The sequence below is a fragment of the Gymnogyps californianus genome, chromosome 2 (assembly GCF_018139145.2).
Source record: "Gymnogyps californianus isolate 813 chromosome 2, ASM1813914v2, whole genome shotgun sequence".
NCBI lineage: Eukaryota > Metazoa > Chordata > Aves > Accipitriformes > Cathartidae > Gymnogyps > Gymnogyps californianus.
In genome coordinates, this window is record NC_059472.1 from 91,613,503 (window position 1) to 91,637,864 (window position 24,362).

At 41.6% G+C, this 24,362-nt stretch overlaps 1 protein-coding gene across 1 annotated transcript in view; it reads left to right on the forward strand.

The window, feature by feature from the left end:
- MYLK4 (myosin light chain kinase family member 4) overlaps positions 1–13,717 on the forward strand; it is a 68,984-nt gene extending 55,267 nt beyond the window's left edge. Inside the window, exons 5-14 of the mRNA XM_050890891.1 lie at positions 992–1,097; positions 1,960–2,053; positions 3,202–3,311; positions 4,455–4,596; positions 7,002–7,072; positions 8,414–8,542; positions 9,065–9,217; positions 9,576–9,677; positions 11,258–11,333; positions 13,625–13,717. Of these exons, the coding sequence (XP_050746848.1) occupies positions 992–1,097; positions 1,960–2,053; positions 3,202–3,311; positions 4,455–4,596; positions 7,002–7,072; positions 8,414–8,542; positions 9,065–9,217; positions 9,576–9,677; positions 11,258–11,333; positions 13,625–13,717 (1,076 nt within the window). The remainder of the gene's footprint in view (positions 1–991; positions 1,098–1,959; positions 2,054–3,201; positions 3,312–4,454; positions 4,597–7,001; positions 7,073–8,413; positions 8,543–9,064; positions 9,218–9,575; positions 9,678–11,257; positions 11,334–13,624) is intronic.
- The last annotated feature ends 10,645 nt before the right edge of the window (positions 13,718–24,362 follow it).

Consider the following 24,362-nt stretch of genomic DNA (forward strand, 5'->3'; position numbering starts at 1 on the left):
TGTCACCTTGGTCAGCCAAAGGTCACTCTCGGGAATATCAGTCAAATGAGAAACAATGTGGGTATGAAATTGAAGTCGCAACACCCTGCAAAAAATCCAAAGAGAAATTAGGCATGCAGGGCTGGTCTCCAGCAGGGATATTGATGTCAGGACAGCAGAATGGTCCAGCATGTGGAGGTCTGGACAATAATACCAGAGACCTGCATTTGTGCCGAAACTCTGTAGCTGCTGCAGTGTGATGTTGGGAACCCGTCCCTTCTCTGTGCCCCTCTTTACCTTTTATCTGCCATCTTTTTTTAAGGACAGAAATTCTTCAGAGCAGCACGTGACAGTTACCATGTGTCCTACCACACCGGGTCCTGAGCCATACTGGAAATCCCAGGTGCTGCCTGCCAGGGTGAAACTCCCTCATGTGCACAAGCTCTAACTGTGATCTTTAAAGGAGATGACCACACTGTGTAGAATGACAAGTTGTGTCAATCAGTAGAGAAGGGGATTCTTCACTATGAACAGCAAAAGCTGGGAAATAGCCTCTTTTAGCTGGGCCTAGAGGAGAGCTCAGTCTCTCTTCCTACCCCACTGGAGAGTTACAGTACATACTCACCTATTAACAGTCCCTGAGGAAAAAAAAAAAAGAAAAAGCTGAATTCCTTCCAAACAAATTGTTGAGGTCCTTTGTGGGCATGAAGCTACATTGGTTTAGTCTAGCGGTCTTCACTTTGCCTCTTGCTACTGTTGTGCAGAAGATGCTAACTTAATAAAAGAGTCCTTGTCTTAGTAGTGAAGCTCTCCAACAACACCCTGTTTTCTGAGCCAGAGCTCCTGGAATAAAACCCTTCTTAAATAACAGAGAAAGACCTATCTATAAAACTTAGAGTAGGTGTATTCAGTTCTTAAATGAGCTTATCTGGGGAAAAGAGGGACTAAAATGTGAGATAGATGAGCACTGCATGTGACCACTCATGCTATCTGTCTGTTTTGTCTTTTGTAGATGATAGTCCTACTCCACCAGCACCATTTGATCACCGGATTGTCTCAGCCAAAAGGGTGGGGATCAGCAGTTATTATAATGTCAGCGAGAATGAAATCCTGGGAGGGTAAGTCAGGTGAACCCAATCAACATGGAAAGCAAGGCACAAATTTACAGCCAAGCACCCTGGGAGGTGAATGGAAGCAACATGCCTCACTAGAGCCGAAGTCATGAAAGTCTAAGCTCTAACAGTGCTTTAGAGAGGGATGAAAACAGGAGGCTGATTTTACTGTGCGAGTGAATTTTGGCTTAAGGTTTGGCACCAGCAGACTTGGCTTGTATTTGGTATTGTTCTAGGTCAGCCAGCTGCCCTCAGGCTTTATGACGGGGCTCCTAGGATGCTGTAATACTTTACCTCACATTGCAGCCAGCAGGACATAGACACATGTTGTAGCCTTCTTCCTCTCAGTGGGTCCTATCCCCGAAAACACATGCATGTTTTCAGATAGATCAGCAGGCTAATCTGACAGGCCATGTAGTTACTTGATCTCTCATGCTGACATTGTTTAAGAGAGAATGATATTGTCATTTTTGATGGCAGCATGGTCTTGGGTAAGGCTTTGTTTCATCATGAAATCACAACCCTCCCTTGGAGGAGAATGATGAGATGGAGAGGGGCAGATTGTGCACATAAGTGAGTTATTATCCTTACAGTATGTTGACCTCCCCAGGATTAGTCATTGGATGTTATGAGGTGAGTATAGTGAATCATACAAGTGGGATAATATCAGCTAGAACAGTGTGTGATTTTGGTGTGCCTAGATGAGTAGTAGCAAGTCTAATCTACACAACAAAATAGCAGCAATAGAGCAATTGAAATGGAACCCAGTAGGGAGAGGATAATTTCTGTTGTTTACAACCTAGTTTACATTCAGGCCGACACCAGTACCGCTGGATGATTTTTTTTTTTCCTCCTTTTTTTTCCCTAGAGGGCGATTTGGTCAAGTGCACAAATGCGAAGAGAAAGCAACAGGTCTCAAGCTAGCAGCCAAAATTATAAAAGCAAAAGATCCTAAACAGAAGGTTGGTAGAGGGTGATATTAGTCTTTTGTTCCCCAATGCATCCCACAGTGTTCTTCAGCTACACAACAGACCATGGCCAAGTGGCTCACAAGCCATCACACTCATAGGACCTGCTGGATTACCACTGGCTCTAGTTCTATTTCCCTTCTCCTCCAGAACTTCTAGTAACTCATCAAAGTCCTCTTTTGGGGTTTTCTCTCTCTCTTTTTTTTTTTTTTTTAAAAATCTTAATTTTTCCAACTTTCTTTTCAGCTCTTTCTATTTCTTTGGCTTTCCTTTTTGCTTTCTGCTGTTAATTCTATTAGTGTTTTCTTTAATGGTAAAAACATTTGTCAGGCCTGTGACATAGCATATTCCCTCCCAAGCACGCTGCAGCCTTTGCTGCAATGACTTGATGTCACTATGAGGGATGCTGATAACAGGCATGATCTGGGCTCCTGACATCAACAAAAATACAGATGAGAAGAATTAGTCTGGCCTGTTTTGCCAGCCTCATGGCCATCTGGGGCTTGCTTTCACAGGAAAGACATGCATAGCATCCTTTGTGTGACAGTGGTGTCATTAATGGCATTCAAGGGTGGGATTTGTCTCAGCTAACTGGGGTTGCTAAGGTATAGCTGTGGCCAAGCTGATCACCAAGAATCACCTTATAGTATATGGAGAGAGATTGGCACCACCAGAGAATGATTCAGCCCATCCTAAACTGCACGTCTAACATAGTTGGACTGAATGGAGGTACCAGTCTCTCTCTTCCCTGACTGCAAAGGGAGGTTTTGAGGACTGTCCTGGACTTTTCTTACACAGCTCAATTTTGTATACCTACAGCTGGTTGAACCAAGTCCTATTCTGCTTCTCTCTTTTCTTTACATCCCTGTGAACCCACCACTTGTCCGTGTGGACTCTCCCCTTCCTTTTCCCCCCAAATACCTTATTACTGAAGCAGTCCCCCACTCGAGCTCTGAGTTCGGTCTCGTAGCTCCTATAGCCTTGACATCTACTGCTGCAGGAGCAATCAAAGGAAAACCCTGTGTTTGGTTGCCACAAATGAAAAGATGAAGGTAGTGTAGATTCTGGTTCAAACTATGTCCTGTTTCATGTAGCTTTCTTAGAGAAAAGGCTTCTGTAACAATATTCATGACTCTTTACAGGATGAAGTAAAGAATGAAATCAATGTCATGAACCAGCTGAATCATGTGAACCTCATCCAGCTATATGATGCCTTTGAATCAAAAAATGATATCGTACTAGTCATGGAATAGTAAGTGTGTTCCTTTCTTTTCCTCTCTGGCTTTACCACTTTTGCTAGAATTGTCCATTTCCTTCGTACTTTCTTCTGAAACTAGAAGTAGAGCTTCTTACAGGTGGAAAGAACATACAAAAGATGTTCTCAGGAACAAAAAAAAGTGGAATTTAAGAGAAAAGTTTTCCCATGCAGCCATTTATGCATTTTTTTCCAGTGATGTGCCACATTCCTGGTGCTGTAAAGCCCTGCTCCATTTGAAGATAGAGCTATGTTCTATCTTCTCTTTAATTTCAAATTTTAATTTGTGTCAGCTAAGAAACAGACCTCTCAGAATATCTCCAGTTCTGTAAGGCAAAGGAGAAGACATCTTACACTGAAGAGGAGACAGCTGTAGATGTGCCTAATCCTTATACTGGATGCCTGAATGGATAAACCTGTTTCTTATGCTGGGTTATCAGGCTAATTAGACACAAAATAGCTGCCTTAAAGTCAAGTTAAGCAGATGTTGTCTTAAGGAAGCCAAAAAGGGTGTAACTAAAATATTGAAAGGCATGGCAGAAGGTTCAAAGTTACGTGAGTTTGGCTATTCTGGACATTCTCAGATAGTCCTCTGAATTTGGTCTACATAATTAGCATATCACAAAAGGTAAATGTCTGTGTAGCTATGAAAGGGTAAGCTGAAGGCATTCTGGAATGTGCTGAGAAATTAAGAAGTCATTTTTGTTGACTTTAGATAGTTTCAAATTGAAATTTTGGGTCATGTCCCTCTTAAACTCTGAGGGAGGAGACTGCGAATTTAAATGCAGATTCTCCAGCATGTTTTCTTGGTTTTCCATGTGACTTCATTAATTTCATTGGTACAAAATGATGACTCAAGACAGCATAAGGTTCAAATTTCAAGACTTTTGTACTTACCAATGGATGGGAGACTGGACTCTGAGACCTTGAAGAAGTTCAGGCCAGTAAGTAGAACCCAGTTCCTGGAAAGTTCAGATCAGACATAGTTCAGAAAGTTCAGTTCAGCTCATATTGTAGACCCACCTTACTGAACTTGACTGTGAATGATTAAAATAGTCAATAGCATAAATTCTGTATTACTCTAACTGCATGGGATTGGATTTGGACTTGGTCACCACTTTATTGTCTTTCTCTCATCAGTGTGGAAGGAGGAGAGTTATTTGACCGAATTATTGATGAAAACTGCAATTTGACAGAGATGGATACTATCTTGTTCATAAAACAGATCTGCGAGGGAATTCAGTACATGCACCAAATGTACATTCTTCATTTGGATCTCAAGGTAGAGAATTGAGATGTATGTTTTGTGCAATGACAGCTGTGGAAATTCTTGTTCTTAATGGTAGGCCATACAGCTTAGCAGATTCCCATGGCAGAAACAACAAAGGGCCTTATTCTGCTTTCCTTAGACCAATGTGTATTTACTTTAACCACATATTGAGATCGGTTAAATTACTACAGGAGTAAGTAAATTAGATGAGAATTGTGGTCATATGTCATCAAGCCTCGTAGCGCTTGAATTTTCCACAGACTGATTTTACAGAAAGCCAGCAGCTGACTACAAATATCTTGCTATTTTCAATTTTGAGATTTGGATCTCAAGATATTGTGCAAATATTATTTAATTCAACTGCACAAGATCTCTGTTTTACACATCAACCATGGCGTAGCAATTATCCCCATTTTTTACCATGCAGAAACCAAGGCATGAATGAGTGGAACTAAATTCAAGGGTCATTCAGGATCAGTGGAAACCCTGCACATCTTTCTGAGGACTACGCTACACTGTCGCGGTCATGGAAAGGCATCAATAGATAGCCAGCTTAAGGGAAAGTACATTAAAATGTACTTGAAAATGCAGGAAATAAAAATAGTCAGTGGCTGATGTAACAAATACAGTACATCTGTGTTGGGTTAGGCAATATCTGCTAGTGCAGCTGAAAGCCCAGAGAAGGGTGGCAGATTCTCTGCCACATACTTGCTTAGTTATCTGAACTATTCAACTATATACACAAAAAGTCCCCTCACTTCTTTTTAAAAACAAATCCACCAATTGCATATTCTTACTCTGGCTGACTGCTAATGGTAACTGTCACCCCTTAGAAAACATTTGCTATAAAGGTATTTTTCATTAGACTGTACATTTGAGCTGGCTCTTTCTCCCTTAACCCAAGTTTTTATCAAATAATAGACTTGTTTCTTACCTCTGTTTAGTGCAGAAATAAAACGGGATGATGTCTTTAGTTTTATGACTGGCTATAAAGCTTCCTAGTGATCCCTGAGCTTTGCAACAAAGCAAAAAGAAACAAAAAGTGCAGAAGACGGTTTTCTCTTTGGTGAGATTTTTATTACGGCTGCTGTTTTTGGCTTGTAATAACTGAGTTAATATAGTACATCTTTAATGTTGTTAGCATATATATTATTGCAGTGGTTAAGCAAATGAGCAGATGCTTGTTGGGACCTGCTTCAGTTGCTAATCAATGACAAGACTCACTTTTCTCTTTGTTTATAAACATCCAGTTACCTAGAAACCTGTCAAGCAGAAGTTCACATGGTTCTTCAGGACACATTAATTATGTTCTTGGAGATGGCACAGTTTTAATATGAGGTCAAACTGCTGACAAAAAGATACATATACAATCCAAGAAATTCTTCCCAGAGACCTCTTTTCATGTGCTTGCCAGCTATGGCTTCTCCCTTCTGTTTTGCTTGTTCATAGATTGCTGTCAGTAACAAATGAGTTTGCGGAAGAAAGCTTGAAATTGAAAGAAAATCATCCTGACCATAATCATCCAGGACCTCAGAAACTATTGACATATGGTGTTTAAAAGTCCTATGGTGTTTAAAAATTCCTACATGTAAAATGAATTAGTAATGGTGACAAAGGTTAACTAATGTTTTAAGTGTTGAGGGCTGTTTTGTTTCAAAGAGGACTCAATGAGCAACAAGACGGAGTAGCTATAAAACTGCTGGCAGTGAATATGAGACTGTATTTTAGGTATTTACATTTCAAAGACAATTGGCCAAATTCTGTTCTCAGTCCCTTCTGTATGAATTTGGGGTAATTCTAGGAAGTTAATGGATTCCTGTCAGGGAAGTGAAGAACAGCATTCGGCCCTATGAAAATCCACAGGGATTTAACCTGTGAATCCTACCTTTTGCTAAAATATCTGAGAAAAGCATAAAGTTGATGTAACTAGCTTAATATATCAGTGTGCAGACAGTTACTGCCAGAACATTCGTGAACTCAGAAACTTAAAGCTGTAAGATAAACTTCAAAGCTGAACCAATTTGTGGTGTTTTTTCCTTTAAATCAGTGTCAGCTTATTAAGGTCTGTAAAATCACAGTGCCAGCATCCTGAAACCCCTCTTTGGAAATCTGCGTTCTCTGTCCCCCTCCCCCTAATGAGTTCTTTATCTGAACTGCTGCCTTATGTCAAATTGAAAAGCCAAGGAGAAGAAAAAGCAGTTGCAAGGCACAGAACACACGACCCCAACTGCTGTGTGATAGCGGGGGGGGGGGGAGAGGGGTACCCATACAGAGAAATCTGAACAAGGAGGAAAGCAAAAGGTGCTTATGAGACGTTTGCTGTGTTTTAGTGTTTTTCCCCTTGCAGTTTGCTAAAAGACCAGTTTTTAATTATCATACTTGTTTCTCATTAAAGTGTTTTTTGGTTTCTCTTGCAGCCTGAGAATATCCTGTGTGTGAACCGAACAGCAAATCAAATAAAAATTATTGATTTTGGATTGGCAAGAAGGTACGTGCATATGCTCTTGCTAATTGTAAATGAATTAGGAAACAATGAAAAAAAGTATTACATCTCTACAATGACATATTTGATACATAATGGTTTCCTACTGTTCTTAGGACAAATTTAACGTGTCTCTTTTAACCAAGGATATCTTTTAATAAGGAATGTTTGGAGCTGAGTCAAAAAGATTTGTTCTGAAGCCTTTTTTCAGGTAGAAGGTTAAAAGAGGGCTGATGCTGACTAAGCATGCACATAAGTATCTTGGAACAGCTAAAATGGACAAAACCAGTGGTACATCTTGTCTGGTCTCTTGTCTCTGATGTTGAGATTCTTCAAGAAAGAATGTAAGAGACCATCAAGGGCTGTTGCAATATATCCCATGCTATATCACTTTCTAGTTTAATTAGGTACCGTAACCTCAGTGAAGGATTTACTGGTTAAAAATTCCATGCCTATGATATGGAGAAGTCCCAAAAGGATGATAACAGCTGCTCTGAGGAGTCCTTGAGATCTGAATTTCTTCTTTTGTATAACAGTTGGGTTTTGCTCTAAAGTATGATATTGTTGTGGTTTAACCCCAGCCAGCAACTAAGCACCACACAGCCGCTCGCTCACTCCCCCCTGGTGGGATGGGGGAGAAAATCGGAAGAGTAAAAGTGAGAAAACTCATGGGTTGAGATAAAGACAGTTTAATCGGTAAAGCAAAAGCTGCGCACGCAAGCAAAGCAAAAGAAGGAATTCATTCATTGCTTCCTATGGGCAGGCAGGTGTTCAGCCATCTCCAGGAAAGCAGGGCTCCATCATGCATAACAGTTACTTGGGAAGACAAGCGCCATAATTCCAAACATCCCCCCTTTCCTTCTTCTTCCCCCAGCTTTATATGCTGAGCATGATGTCATACAGTACAGAATACCCCTTTGGTCAGTTGGGGCCAGCTGTCCCAGCTGTGTCCCCTCCCAACTTCTTGTGCACGCCCAGCCTCTCGCTGGTGGGGTGGGGTGAGAAGCAGAAAAGACCTTGACTGTGTGTAAGCACTGCTCAGCAATAACTAAAACATCCCTGTATTATCAACACTGTTTCCAGCACAAATCCAAAACATAGCCCCATACTAGCTACTGTGAAGAAAATTAACACTACCCCAGCCAAAACCAGCACAGATATAAAGCTTGCAAACATTTTTCATTCTCTATATGGGTTTATTTATTTTACTTTGTACCTCTGTCTGTCTTTGTTTTCCTACTGAATTTTCTGTATGCTTCTGAAATCCCTCTAAGTGCTAGACAACTTACGATGCAACTTTAATTAGAGCTGTAACTGATGTCCTCTGTTAATGTTTCCATTTCCTAGATATAAACCCAGGGAAAAGCTTCGAGTTAACTTCGGGACTCCAGAATTTCTTGCTCCTGAAGTTGTGAATTACGAGTTTGTCTCCTTTCCTACAGACATGTGGAGTGTAGGAGTCATCGCTTATATGCTGTAAGTAGGATTCAGTACCTGCTTTGTAAGCTGTTTTTAGGTTGAACTGTGTCAGTCATCCAAATTTGTTGTTATACTGGAAGATTGACAAAATCCATACCCAAAATAGTAAATGTAGGCTTCTTTCCAAATTCCATATTCAGTAATCTCTCCTCTTTTCCAATCACCATGAACTTTTCTTCTTTGTTTCATTGCTCATCTCTCATGAGTGTTTGAGCATCACACTTCCAGAATAATGTAGACTGCTTGGTAAGTTCCCAGTAGGTATGTACAAGAGTGATCAGAGGTCTAGTAAATATGACCTACCATGAAAGACAGTAATGCTTGGTTTGTTAGGGAAGAAGAGTGATTATTTAAACATATAAATAGAAGAGAGAATGGGAACGGTCTGGAGACTTTCTTAGACAATAACATGTTGCAAGATAGGCCAGGAGTGACAGAACAATCATAGGTGGTGCATTGGAGATCATGTACAGGAAGGAGAAAAGACAGGAGGACTGAACATACTTCTTTTTACTTTAGCCTCAGTGGATTGTCTCCTTTTTTGGGTGATGATGACAATGAGACCCTCAACAACATCCTGTCCTGTAGCTGGGATTTTGAAGATGAGGAATTTCAAGATGTTTCTGATCAGGCCAAAGATTTCATCTCAAAGCTTCTCATCAAGGAAAAATGGTATATAATCCCTGTATCTTTGAAATGTGTGTTCCATGCCATCATGTTCACAGTTGTGTCACTTGTGCTGCTCCATTGCAGAACTATCATGACTTATCTAAGTTTTTTATGTCCATGTAGAATATTATAATGACACTCAATTGATGTTGTTCATTGTGTCCGTAAAATGCTCTGAAGTTACCTGAATGCATTTTTTCTGTGAAGAAAAACTTAATTACTTCATGGATTAGCTGCCATCTGGCGTAGTGTCCTGAAATGACAGCATTGCATGATGGCAGAACACATGACCTGTAGGAAATAACTGTTGAATTGTAAGATTCTGGGAAAAACACTTAATAGCATTCTGGTTTTCCTTTAGCTGGAGAATAAGTGCAACTGCTGCCTTAAAACACCCATGGTTATCAGACCACAAGCTCCACTGCAGACTCCAGGTCCCTAAATTTAAATATCCTTGTGCACTGTAGATCTGCTGTTGCCTTCTTGTGTTGCCACATCACTGTTTGCTTTGACATTTTTCTTAACTGTTTTTGAGTCTTCCTTGCTGCTGCATTTCTTGCCACAGTGAGCCATGTGTGTCTCCTTACTTTTTTTTAGCTATTATAATTTGCATGCTCACACTTGCTCATCAGTTCTTGCACGTCTGGGAAGAAACATAAGATCATGCAATTGTTGTGTGTTGCTGAGTGGATCCATTTCTTAGCAAAATGAGATTATGTATAAAACGAGCACTGAATTACCATATGAAAAGAGTTTTCCAGCTGGGGATGATTCTGCTTGCTGCTTTGAAAACCCTTTCAGGCTCTCCTGAAGTCCCCCATGAGTGCTCTTAGATTTCATCCTACCTCTTTGCAAGGGATACCTTTCCCAACAGAGCTTGGAACCTCACCCAGTGTGTATCTTTGTACTTAAGCACCTTCTTGCCCTTTGAGGGTAGCCAGCTTAGTGGCCAACACAAAAGAAGCAGTTGTTTGTTCACACAAACAATTCAATTGGGCTGAGCTGGAGGACCAACAAGATTTTAAATAATTTTGATTATTCCTCTGTTAAGCAGTCAGTGAGTTTGGGAGATTCACGCTGTTGATAAGCTTGCTGTTGGCTGATTCTAAGTGAGTCCGCTCTGTGGTTTGGTGGTTCATGAGGGGATAATTTTAAGCAGGTTTCAGAATTTTTACAGCATTTGAAGTGCAATATTCACTTCCTCCTTTGCAGGCAAAGCACATCTATGTTAAATAAAATGACTGCTGTATTGCCTAGGATGTATATGTCAGGGTGCCTTTTGAACTACAGCCATCATTAAGAATTAAGAGACCATATTATTAATTAACAAAATAATCTTACTAAAATAAGAGCAAAGATTGTGATGATAATAAAGCAATAGTAGCTCTGCTGAGGTGGTGTGGGTTCTGGGTAGGATGGACTGAGTAGTGTCCTGACAGCTCTGTCATTGCAAGATGTTCCTGTTATACAGAGTAAGGATAACAAGAAGCAGTATAAAATGGGAAATAATAACAATCAAATAAATTATTATAATTTTCATTGAAATTTAGTTTTCATTATAACCTTCCAGAACAGCAATGCCCATGAGATTAGTCGAAGATTTATAAGGGTGCGTACACAGTAAAAATAAGAGAGTTTGTCACGGTTAAGTATCTCTTCAGAGGGTTTCATAGGATACAATTTGACCCCTTTAGTTGGGCTCCAGTGAAGCTCCGATTCCTGCAAACTGGGGAACAGGCTGTCTTTTCCAAATGCTGCAAGAACACAGGCTGCTTTACCTGCTATGCTGCTTCCTATCACCAATTTTCTGCTGGGGAAACCCTACCCTAATAGAAACTGTACAACTCATGTCATCCTTTGTAGCTCCTCCCCTGATATTTTTTGTTCATACTTCTTGTGCTTTGCAAAATAGCTTCACTAAACATGCTGATGTTGCAGTGTTCTGCCATTACCTTAACTAGAGGTAAGATATGATTGATCTTCAATTAATGCTCCAATAATGGCATCTTTCTTTCTTTTTTTTTTGTTTTTCTTTTCCCCTAGAAAAAGGCTAAAGGTGACTGTGTGTCCCAAGCACCCCCGGCTCAATAACCTTTCTGAAAGAGCTGCCAAACAGAAGGTTTGTTTCAGGTCCCAAGTGTTTCTTCAGATGTAAATACTGTAGCTCCTGCAGAAGGGATCAGTGGGTGGCTGAAAACCTTGCATAGTCCAAAGTGCACCGTCCAAACTGTATTCACCACCACCATCCCTGCTGTTGTCTGGAAAGCATTCAAAGTGTAAACTGGCCCTATCACATATACCAAGTCACCGCAATGTGCAAAAAAATTCATATATATGAAGCCATATGTGCTACAAACCCTGGCCATTTTAGAGGGAATGGTTATGCTCCCACTGGCTCTCATGGGGCAGGATTTCACCCAATAATTTTTCAGTGTTGAAAGCTTTCAGGTTTTCATGCTGTGGTTAGGAGTATGGTTTAAAAAGGGTAGAAATGTGAAAAGTAATTACTTCTTAGCAGAGGCACGGGCCAGACCCTCAGGGCAGCTCCCCTAACTGTAGTGAAATGAAAGCAAGGTGTCCCCTAAAAGAAGCTGCTCCACACTTTTGAGGATCCAGTTCTGACAGGGCACTTCTCTACCCTTTGAGCCTGTAGCAACCCAAACAATTTTGACAGAGCATCTCTCTCTGTCCTTTTTTTCTGGCTCCCTGTCTTTGCCCTTTCATTAACAACCATTTCATTAGTGGTTCTCAGGCTGGCTTGGTTGCCTCCCCCGGGGATCAGGGAGACTCAAGTCTGCTTTCATGTTCTGTCTCTGGTCTTTGACCAAAGCATACTCACTCAGCCACTTTGAAATCAGGCTACCTCAGGCGGTACAGTATCTCCATAAACCAGTACACCAATTCCCACAGCCACTTCTACCAACTACCACAGAAGTCGGCGCCTCTGTTGAAGGACCATGGGAACCCCTCAGAGGTTCTGGGGGCATCTCTGGGCAAAACGCAGTGGAGGGTCAAGATGTGAATGAGGCTGAGAACACACACACTGTAAAACCACTTCCTTTTAGTCGTGCGTCATGAGTAAAAACCAGATGCCAAAATAAAAGTAGTCCACTTTTCACCACAAGCAAGTTTTTAATGCTGCCATCATGCATCATCTGCTTGGTAGGGCAAGTGATGTCCTGGGTTTTGTTTGCAACAGGTTTTGTCCAGAAACATGTAAAAAAGAGAGTATTGTGAGAGGTTGAAATTTTTGTTCTGTTTTGACTAAGTAAGATTGGAACAGATTTTATACAGCGTAGTGTAGTAACACAGAGGTTAATGATCTTTAAATGACCTGTCTGGGGGACTTGAAGCTGCCTTTCCATGGTACACTGGAGGTCAGTGAGGGCTAAGGTACCATTATTATATACTGCTTGCTCTCTGAAGCCACATAACTTCCTGATATGGTAATGTCTGAGCATCAACTTCTGTAGTGGGAATCCAGTGGGAATGAGTACGTCTTTGTGATCCTCAGCATTCATCCCCACTTCACTGGTGCTGGGGCAGGTTACATGAAGCTTTGGTCCACTCACCTGTGTGCTTCTATGTAGTAGTTTTCTAAACAGGTTTTCCTGACCTGTTACAGGACTAGTGTTTTTATCTGTATTTCCCATTTCAAGCCACTAACTGCACAGCAACCAAATGGTGAAAATTCTCCCTCTCTAATGCAGGAAGCACTGTATTACACAATTTTCTATTACAACAAAAACCAACTTTGAAATAAATTGACTGTCCAACAGCAGTCAAAATTATTTTTAAATAAACTTTTTATAGCTTTGTAACATAGTAACCTACCTATGATCTAACTTGCAGGAAAACCTGGTTTTGGCTTTTGCAGTGTTATTTCCTCTGCGTGTGTTTTTCTTTTTGGCATTTATTTGAGTTTGCTTAATGAGTGGATCTAAAGTCATAGCAGTGCTTTGTTTTTAAAGAATCCCTTTAGCTATTTTTATCAGGGAAGTAGTATGGTTGCCACATTTAACCCAAAATAATACACTCAAGTGCCAGTTGATTTAGACCTGGCATTATAAATGCTTACAGTGGTAACACAAATACATGGAGAGGTTTGCAGCATGCCTTTTCATGCTGTGACCTGTATGACAAGAGAGGCAAAAAAGCAGAGTAGCTGCATTTCAAGAGACACCTCCATGACCATTTCTCCACTTAACAAAGAGGCCTTGTCTTTTTAATATTGTATAAAACATCTCACAAATAAGGTGTCTGCAAGAACCCTTTGTAAGCAAGAAGCTTCAGCACTGCTTTCTTTTCCTTACGCACAAAGAAACCACCATGTGGTTGTCCTAGAACGCTTAACCAAATGAAAAAGTATACTGCTGAATTAACTGGATTCTTGTTTTGTTTATTTTGCAGAAAAGCTGCTGTGTGGTTACTGCTGCTAAGAGATTTGAAAATATCAGCAGTCTTGGTGCTTTACCCCCCTGCTGTGACCGAGACTTCTACTAAATGGACCAACAGCACTTTAGCTGCAGGACAAGTCCCAGCATTGCTGAGCTGCTGCTTCTCTATTCAGCTGTTGAAAGAAGGAAAGTATTTCTCCAGGTTACAGGAAGGTGTTTCTTCTGGAGCACCATGTTCTCCATGTCTGGGAGTGCTACATTAGCTTGGATTCATAACGAACTTTTCTCTATCTTGTCTTACATCCTCATTTACTTACGAAAGGCTCCTCAAGGTTCAAATTATCGGGTTAAATTGACTGTTTCTCATCTCAGCCCAGAAGGCAGTCTGTTACTGTGTTATATCTGTAGCCAAGGCTGATTTGACACTGGAGTCAAATAATTAAAAAAAAAAAAATGCAGCCAATTTAAAGCTTCCTTATGTAGAAGATTTGAATTTTGTTTTTGCTGTCACACTAAAATGAGCTAAGGAGTAGCTCAATGAAAGTTAAAGCCATGTTAATGTAACACCAGTGGAAGTGAGAAACGAAGCTTTCCTTGCATGTAGGTGAATTTGCTGCAACCATGATACAATACATTTTAGGATCTTTTAGCCTGGTGAATTACTGTTCGCTTTAAATACACTTGGATTAATTAAGAAAGAGAACAAAGCACTATTCACTTGTACCCATGCAGACTCTGTTTTCCAACATACAAGTATAGTTCAGAGTTATTTTAACAGAGGGTGATTTTATACCAGCTAATTTCTTTAATGCTAATAGGACTGATTAAGACCATTGGCAAAGAGGAGAGTCAGTCCCCTGCTCATTATAACCTCCAGGTACAGGCCCAAATGAAAATCCTCTGTTTTTCTAAAGTTTTCTTTTCTTATCTTGCTCCCAAGCCTTTCTGATTCTTAACTAGATAAAAAACTGGGAGTCAGAACAGCTGAATTCTTTACCTGAGATTGTTTGAGTATGGCTCATCATTAAGTGAATCTGAGTCTTAGTTGCCTAGGCTGTGAGATTAAAATAATAAGACTTACTCCCTGCTGTATATGGCTTTCTGACTGCTTGGTTTCAGAACTACATAAATGCAAAGTATAATGAGTATTTTATTCAATGATGCTGACATATTGTGGTGCCTTTAGATTTTCTTTGATTAATCCAGTTCTGATCAAACTACATATTAACATAGCTATCTCTATATATTTATCTATACATTTCATATGTATTTATATTTAAATTATGTCTTTTTTTAAAGGGGATCAACATAAAGTCAAAACAGTATTATTCATCACCACTCAATGAATTGTTTTTCATACCTTTGTCCTTTCTGGATAGCATTGATATTGAAATAAAAAGGTCCCATTAATGGGACATCATGGCCATGACATTCTCTGCAGCCAGTTTGATCCAATGTTTTAAAGCCGTTGTAGTAGATCTCTTAAGACTGCTCCTGTAAATGAATAGGGCTTCTTATAGCTGTGAAATCTAAGAAACACTAATGTGTTGTACTAGTTGTTGCAAATACATGAGACCCATTACTACTATCACACAATGACTCACCATGTAACTATGATACCATGTAGAGCACTGCCACCTTCAAATCCTTATCTGTAGTCTTAACTAAAGTAAACTTTGACTAGCAGAAATGGAAGTTTCTTTGGGAGAAGACTAAGCAGTCTCAAAGCCAGAAAACAAGCATATGACTTTTAGACAGAAACTGGGCTGCTTATTTTTAGTCACCATTTATGTTTGCCTGTGCAAAATAAATAGAAAAGCTACCTTTCTGTTAGGGCTGGAGTCCCCACTCCTGTTCTGACTGCCTTCAAGATATTGTGGCTTTTTGTACAGTAAACAACTCAATGATCAGACTAAAAAGCAGCAGACCACTTTGGAATGACAAGATCTGATTATGCATTTTAGTGCCAGTATTGTAGGATTGGGTTGGGGGTTTTGTTTTTCCTGTGGTAGGTTTTACATGGGTATGAATAAATTGCATGTCGTTTTGAATCTTATTAACTATACTAAAATAACAGTTTGACTACAGTCTTATCTGCTTTGTTGCTCAGTTAAATTAAGAGGATTTATCATTTGTGAATATATACATCTGAGTAGTAATTAAGAGCTTAGTGCCGTAAAGATCAGCCCTGTGTTAGAGTGTGTTGTGCTGAGTCAGCCACAAATCCTCCAGGAGCCATAGGAGAATGTGGCCTTTGTTATGCACATCCACAGAGTTCATCTGTACAGCGCTCTGTCGGAAATACGCACATGTGAATTACTAGGGAGAGTGGAAGAGTGTGACATATTTCACCCATCTTGAGAAGTTAGGCCCTTTTACAAGGCATGAGTTGAGGAGGGGGCACCTCACTAACCCCTTGCTTGTGCAACAGGGCAGTGTGCTAATATACTCATGGGATTTAGCTTTCATTCTTACTAACATGGATAATGATGGATAGACTCTTGAGTCTTATCTGTAAACTGCTTCACTGTTTCATCCTTGGAACAGCTCCTGTAGTGGGGGATGAGGTTGAGGTGGGGACAGTTGGAGGAGGTGGACTGAGCAAGTCTCTACAGTGACTGAAGGTGCCATTTAGTGCCCAGGGTTAAGCACAAGCGGGGGCCTGCAGGTGTCCAGCGGAGGAGGAAAAAATCCCAAGCTTACTTCTTGTTATTGCCCCATAGACTCTAGATCTGCAGCACCGAGTCAAAAGGGAGGCACATTACCAAGATCATTATCATTATCAAGGGTAAAAAAAATCATACTGCTGTGTAATTATCACATGTGTAGCAATGTGCCTGAGAAAAATGTTTCCAGAGATGTTTGTTGGTATCTTTTCTGGCTGTTGTAATTTTAGTTAGCTAATAACTTGACACAACTTCTTTTTAGTGGCTTTCTAATTCTGTCTCATTGCAGTTTGAGCAGCATGCTGTTGTGTGTGTGTGTGTGTGCGTGCAAGTTTGGTTTTGGTTCTGTTTTCCTTAAATATGTTCTTTAATGACTAATAGCTAGAGACTGCTATATTAAATTATTGTTTTGACACATCATTATTTATTTTCTACTAGGTAATAATAATAAGTTGACTAGGTTCTAATAAGTCAACTGCATCTATGTGAGTTTGCTTATTATGGGTTTTGTTGCATATTGGTTTAAGCGATTGCATTTGGAAACTGTGAATTACTGTGCTTGAGAGAAGGTTTGGATGTGAAAGGCACTGTACTAGCTGTTGTTACTCCATTTAGCTGTATATACTAGCTGTATATACTCCATTATACCCACAGACGGTCAGGGATGGCTGCAGGTACTACAAGAGTGATATAGACACATCAATTGTGGTGGAAGGGATAAAGTGTCAAGATGCAGTATTTGGTCTGTGTACACCATTGTATTCTTCCTGACATGTAAAAGTTAAAGGCCACATCATGGGAACATAGTGATTTATACTAGGTGATGATTTGACCCCCAGGTTTGCATACAGACTCCCTGCTGGACTGCAAAAAGGCAGAGGGCTTTCTGTTCAGAAAGGCAGCTTTCGCAGTAATATTACATAGGGGCTGTTCTGCAGGGACGACCTGTGGGAATTCACTGGGAGTTGAAGGCACTCTGTAACTGACAGATTTTCCCAGGGTCTCAGATGTAACTGTACTCAGAAAAGCACGACTTTACTTGTCAGGCACTGCAAGACAGCTATCACCTGATGCTTATAAGAATTAGGATGCTGTTATTCCCATTTCTGTAGATGCAGCAGAGAAATTCAGCTAGAGAAAATCTCAGAGGGTTTTGCTCAAGATATACTAGAGTAGTCTAACATTAGCATCAGGATTAGAAGCAAATTTATTTGGCTCAAGGTGGGGACACTAGTGGCTTTCCAACTCTTTTTACATGTTGAATATCCTGAAGGCTATGAAATGGGTAAAAACCTTTACCGCAGAAAGATGTCAATACTATCATATCCATGTTTGTGAGCACCTGCAGCCAGTAACTCCCCTGAGTACCCTCACAGCATAAGCAGTTGGCAATCTGTGGTAATCCGCTCTGGAGATTACAAGAGAAGCTACTTCTTAATTTCTTTTTCATATTCCTTCTAATATCAGAAGCTGAATGAAGTTAAAGCCTAAGCAAAATTCTGCTATAACTTGATTCCAACCAGGAATAACAGTGCAGCTCCACAGAATTAAATAAGGGAAGTGCTTGGTCCACTTTTTGTGATGTGAGTAGCACAAGAGCCCAGTTTAACGCCCCCCTCCCTGCCAAAAAAATCTACTGTGCACCAGTCCTGACCAGTACAAATAAAAAGAACCTTAATTTTTTAACAGTTAAGGAATCTCAATCAAGATACAGTTTTTCTGCAGTGGTTAAATTGCTGCAGTAAGAGTCAAGGTATTTTAGCTTCTTCAATTTAATGCTGGCATTACAAATCACTGACAGCCTCTTGCAGCAAAATGGCCCCCACCAGCAGGAGCTGTGAGAAAAGCAGGTGTTTGTCAGCTCTTCTGCGCTGATGGGGACCTGAAAATGTCCCATCCCCTTCCCCTGGCCCCACCCATGAGCAGGGCAATTCTTAGCTTGTGGACTCTTAATATGTGGTAACGATTGAAGTTTTGCTTAGTGTCAAACCCGCAGCAGTGATGAATGAATGAGCACTGATGCTCCCAAACTCCTTCTAGGAGGATGCCGCATCTTCACATACTACTTTTATCGTCACTGATAGATACTTGTCCTTGTGTCTCATGTGAATAAAACTAAACACTGTGTGAATCCATTTAGGGACTTTAGACTGTTTCACCTTCCATGAAGGCTTGGTAGCTGAACAGCTAACTACCTGTTTCAAATCTTAGATGAAGACTGGTAGAGATAACGCTTTGTAAATACGTTGTTTAGCTATGTCCATAGAGTTAGTGATCACATTTTGGTGCGGCAGAACTAATGTTTGTGTACCCCACAGCAACTTCTCTTAAATTTAGATGACAGGCATGTGAGAACTAAATTATGAAGCATGTGGATTTTCATGTACCATATCACTTTGGCTTGCGTATCTGGTTTTGTAGATTAACTCATGTATCTCTGGTATGTGTTCTTTTGTGAAAAACATGAAGCAATCTTGTAAAAAGATGACTGAGGAATAAATGCTGATTTTGTTTACGCCAGGGTTTTTGCCTGCTGTATTTAATGTGCCTGTCATTTATACTAGTAAGTAATAGAAAGAAACATGGCCTTTTTCCCAACTGCCATCTCTAGATACATGAAGATAAAAGACGAGTAATTTCCATTGAAACAAATATACCTAAGTTGAAGGTTCGCTCAGGCTTACAGCTTGTACTCACCCCTTGTAAGAAAGCCTCAGCTCTCTCTGCAAATAACTAGGACTTGAGGTGCTCTCGACTGTAATCTTGCTGCAAGTCCTTAGGCCAGGTCACTAGGGAGGAAAGAAAATATTACTGAAATTTCTGGTGCTCAGTCACTCAAGGGACCTGGTGTCACTCTTTTCTCCCTGAATTGTCACACTTGGGCTGTTGGCTTGTTAGTCAGTATTGCTGTCTGGGGAACGCACTTTAACCCCGTCTAGGAGTTCACTGACTAATAAAACAGCCTGAAATCAGAAGGAATGTTTCCTGCAGAGTTACATCAACCTTAAATTGGGCTGGCTAGTGAAAAAAATTAAGAGCAAGAGCAAAAATTGAGAAAAAAGTTACAGGGTGAGAAAGCAGGAAGCAACCTCTGACTGGCACTGGCCTATATTCAGTAAGTAGCACTTTTTCTGCATGGTTTATCCACAACTCTGGTTGCAGCACTTGAGACATTCACCATGCTTGAGGAGCAACTTTGGCTTCTTACACTGGAAGGCTCCCATTTAACATCAGTCTGTATTTGACAAGTCTGAGCTTTGCAGGTGTAAGATCTAGGCGTACAACAAGACACCCTCCTGATTAAGCCCTAAGTTAAATCAACCAAAGAGTTGCACTCATCCTCTGGGGAGCCCAGCGCTCCTGGCCAACAAGGAGCAAAGCCATTGCGATCCGGCTGGCAGAGCTTGGGGGCTGGAGGAAGGGAAGAGGCCAGAGAACAATTTTACAACAGCCGAACGCCAGACATGCAGCCGCTGCCCCTTTACACCCGCTCAAGACAGCCCCGAGACCACCAGTCATTTCAACAGCGCCGTGCTGGTTAGCCCAGGCAAAGCCTCTTTCTTGGCGTCCTTCCTATGCAAGTAGGTGAGAGATTTCCCTTCCGAATTAGCGGGCTGTATAGCCTTCACAGAAAGGCTTTGTTTCCCCTTTCTCCTGAAAAATGTCTTCTAGCGGGGTCCCTGATGTGATCAGCGCTGGTAGCGGCACTGCGCTGCTGGGAACATGGCGGTGCTATAGCCACATGTTGAGCCTGTGCTCAGGCTCCAGCACGTGTCTGTGTGGGGCCCTGAAGAGTTCAGCAGGGGTCCAAAAATCTTTTGGGGGGAAACCCCAGAGTGAGTTGCTATGCATGACCAGGCCTTGTACGTTTGCTCTTCATTTGCCTTTGTTGAAGCCAGTCGCTGTGTTTTAGTTTTCAGTGCCTTTGACCCTGGTGTAGGAGTTTTTGTCCTGAAAATATTAGCGTCTGTGCTTTACAGCTGATGAGGAAGACTTTGCCGTAGTACCTCGGTCCTCTCAACGGCTCCTGCTAAATGCATGCCACTGGCGAAAATAAAATAAATGGGGATAAAATAACACTCAGCTCCCTGTATGTGTCTGTAAAGCAACTCCACACTTTTAAAATGTGTTCGCTAAGTTCATGTGGTTAAAAATATGTTGACTACAGGAAAAAATCCAACAAGGGACATTCATAATTCTTCATTAATTAATAGTCAACCCTTTTTCTCCCCCAATTATTTCAAACACCTGCTCACAGTAAATTTCCTTTGCAATTTTTTAATGCTACTTTAATATTACCCAGAACTTGGAAACATACACTAAGCTTCTCTTATTTTTAATTATTTTCAAATTAATTTTAATTTTCTGAATATTTTCAGTGCTGCCCATTTGTTCAATAAAACTGAATTTTAATTTTAATTTTTTTTCTTAAAGGCCTCCTAAAGTTTCCAGAGACTGCTTTTATGGGCTGTTTTAATGAAAGCTTTTGGAAAGGGACTGGAGATTTCCAAATTTCTCTCTTGAAGCCTCCTCATCCAAAAAAAGGGGGGGAAAAAAAAAAATCACTTCATCAGGGGTGACTCACATCTCTTGCATACAGCAGGTATTCATCCGGGAGCTAAGCCATCTTGTACTCGGAGTGCAGGCTGGCGATGTATGTGGGGGCGAGGGGCCAGACCCCCCTCGGCTCTGGGTGACTGCAGCAAGAAGCGAGGGTGCCTGGCCACGGGCAGGATCAAGCTCTCACAGCTCCAGGCTGTGCCATCTGAGGGCCTGCTATAAAACTTGCAGAAAGCAAGGAGCACCTTTACCCTCTTTGGACCAGGTCCTAAATCAATGAAAGCCTTGGCAGGGAGTGCAGTGCGTGGGGGTCTGCCCTCACCGCTGGTGATGGGACTAACTGCAGAGGGAAGCAATGCTGGAGGGTTTGCTCCGCGAGTCACAGTTTTCAGGCTCTTCTGGGTGCAGCAGCAGGGCCGCCTCCCCCAGCAGCGCCGCTCCTGTGCTGAGCTGGCCGTGTCCGCCCTCAGGCTCCCAGCTTGCACCCATCACCAGTGGGTGGGTGCGCAACGAGCATCTTCACTGCCACCAACAAATCAGATGCAAAGCTGTCTCCAGGGCACAACATACTGTTGTCTGTTGTGGACACAGAGCTGTGACCGCGGCAGAGATGAGGAAGAGAAGGTGAAAGTCGTCCTTTTCCAGAGCTGTCCACTCCTCACCGGCTAATTTAAATGCACATCCCCTCTTCGCTTTAGGTGTCCAGTCACTGTTTCATAAACTCTTATCTTTGGCTATCTCCATAACATATGTAGGTGTGATGTCTGACCACTGAAAACAGGTCGTGGCAAGTGCCCTTCAAGGTGACCTCGGTCCCCCAGAAACATGAGTACTTTCACAGAGAGGCTACCAAGACCTCCTGCTCTGGGCCTTGAATCTATCAATCAATCTCATTTCAGACTGTGGGGTCTCAGGGGTTGGAGATGATTTAGAGCCAGGTGGCAGGGTCTTGCCTCATTACAATGTGATGACCTCGATGTGGCAACTGAGTGTTCCCACTGAAGCGCCATGTCGCCTGCCCCTTGGTACCCTTCTGCTTCGTCAGGCGGTTCATAATGGGTTTCTGATCCCCCACCGACAAAACTCACTTCATGGGTAACGCTTGAGTAAGCCAAACCACCAGGCTGCTGAAAGGAGCTATTTAACTGGCACCGACATTTGCTAAGTTTCTTCATTGTGCTTTTAGCTTTATTTTTTGTTATGGTTCATTTGTGCAGACTTAAGAAATATCCATTGCGAGGGGCTTTCATCTACTCTGTTCTTAATCTCTGCAGATGCCCATGTTTCAGGGACTGGAAGAAGCTTTCTAATTGTAAGAGATCTTTTTTTTTTTCCCTGGTGAAAGTGCTGTTTAAGAGCTATTCAGAAGGCCTGAAATGTTAGACTTAGTCCCACAGGCATTAGTAGGCAGAGAAAAAAGCAAAGTTCAGAAGCAAATTACAAATGTGGTATGTCACAAAAAGCTGCTGTTGTTTGGGTGGCACTGACACATATAAATGACCAAGAAAATTTTCTGTGATGTATTTTACATCAACTCATGGTAGAATTTTATCTCGTTATAAACTGTTGTCCCAACACTTTTTTGTTACTGCTGTTGCATTGCAGTTGTACATTCAGCTCCAGCAGCACTTGGCTGTGCTCAGTGCTCCCTCATCGCTCTCCTCCAGAAAGGTCACTGTTCAGCAGGCAGGCAAATGTGGGCAGCCAGTTTGATTTCCACGCAATAGCAGCAAGTTGGGTCCTGACCATGGACGCTTTTCTGAGCTGGCGCCAAAATTAGCAGTCAGTCAGTACCACTGGGGTGGAGCTGGTAGCAATGGGAAGGTGATGCCCCCGTTATGAGGAGCATCTCAAGAGGCGGTGTGTAGGTCAGGTGCCAGTTCCCTTTGCACCTCCTCCCCAGGGCCAGGGAGCCTCAGTCCTGCTGGTACCGCGCAAAGATGCGGCTTGTGATACCTTGCTGCAAACGGCTAGTATGGCCACGAGAGGTCAGCATTGTTGTTTCTTATTGAATAAAATGGTCACTTCCATCTCTTTGTTGAGGGGCTGCTCTGGAAAGTCAAGTTACATACAGAACTGCCAGCGCCGGCTGGGATATGTAGTGCTGTGGCACTCCTAAACCCCAGTTAGGGACCACCTTGCCAGCCCATGCATGTGGAAACGGGTGACCTTTAAAATACCTCTGACTAATATAATACTATTTATTTTCAGACACAAACTGCACGAAATACAGCTTTTAACCTCTCCCCACCCCAAGCCTGTTCTTAGCACACCAAGTAGAAGGATCCAGGGAAGTGCCTGAGAAAATATCAGAAAAGGATCAGAGAGTTTGTGCAACGTGAGACTGGTCAAGGCGAATGTGGGGAAATGAATGGTGGAGCTGGGAGTGCTTCTTCCTTACTGCCGTTTTACACCATTCTCCCTTTAGCAATAGCACTACTTTAGGTCCTCTGCAGAACATGAACAGAAAATAGATGTGATTTAGAATTTCCATGTAAATCAGCTAATAGGAGTAGAAAAGCGTGAAGAAAGTTGCACACTCCTGTTTTACAAACAGAAATCTCCACAGCATATGGTTGGTGTGTTGAGAAAGAGATTCTGTAAGAAGTTAAACACATCCAGTGAGACGATGAGTACTCCTCTACTGGCTTGAATGGGGTGTGAGAGCATTAGGCAACTACTAGGGTTGGTCCTTTGTGTACTAAAACACCTATTCTGTCTTTGATTTGTGCACAGAAGTCCTGTTGCTGTCCTGAGGGAAAGAGCAAGAATGGAGGTCTCAAGTTCCATGTGTTATCTCTTTCCCTATTCATATGGAAGCTGAATGACTATTCATTAAATAGAACCAGAAATTACATGGTCAGAGAAGACCTCTGTGATGGCCTTGTCTGATCCTCAGTACGTTAGATGGCATAAGACTTCCCCCAATTAATGTCTTTCTGAACTATAGCACATTTAAAAAAAAAAAAATCTTACTTCTTGTCTGATTTTGTTCACCTTCTAGCCATTGGCTCTTGCTTTATATTTACCAGGCTGAACAAATCCCTACTAGCAAATGTCTCCTCATCTAAGTACTTCAAGACTGATTGTCCAAGCCCCCTCTCTACCTCCTCTTTACAATAAGCAGGGTTGCTCTTTCCTTTCTTTCACCACAGAACGTTTGAATCATTCTCACAAGTCTCTTTTGTATGTATATGTTGGTTTTCCAAGGCCATTCTTATACTGTAGGCACTGTAACACAACACAGCATACCAGTAGCTGTCACCTCAGTGTCAGGTATAACAGGAGCATGGGGTCCTTCCTATTCATTCCCCAGTTGTCTCTTTCCATGCTCTTGATCACCGTTAGCCTCACTGGTTGTTAGGTCACTAAATTTCAGCTATGACCTGCAAGTTCCCAGTGCCTAGCTTTCACTGCTGGTCAGGTCAAAGGTTCCCACTCCATGAGCAGGCCCTACGTTCCTTTGGCATCTGGTTAACAACGTTGATATGCAGGTAGCAGTCACCGGACTCCAGAAATAATGTC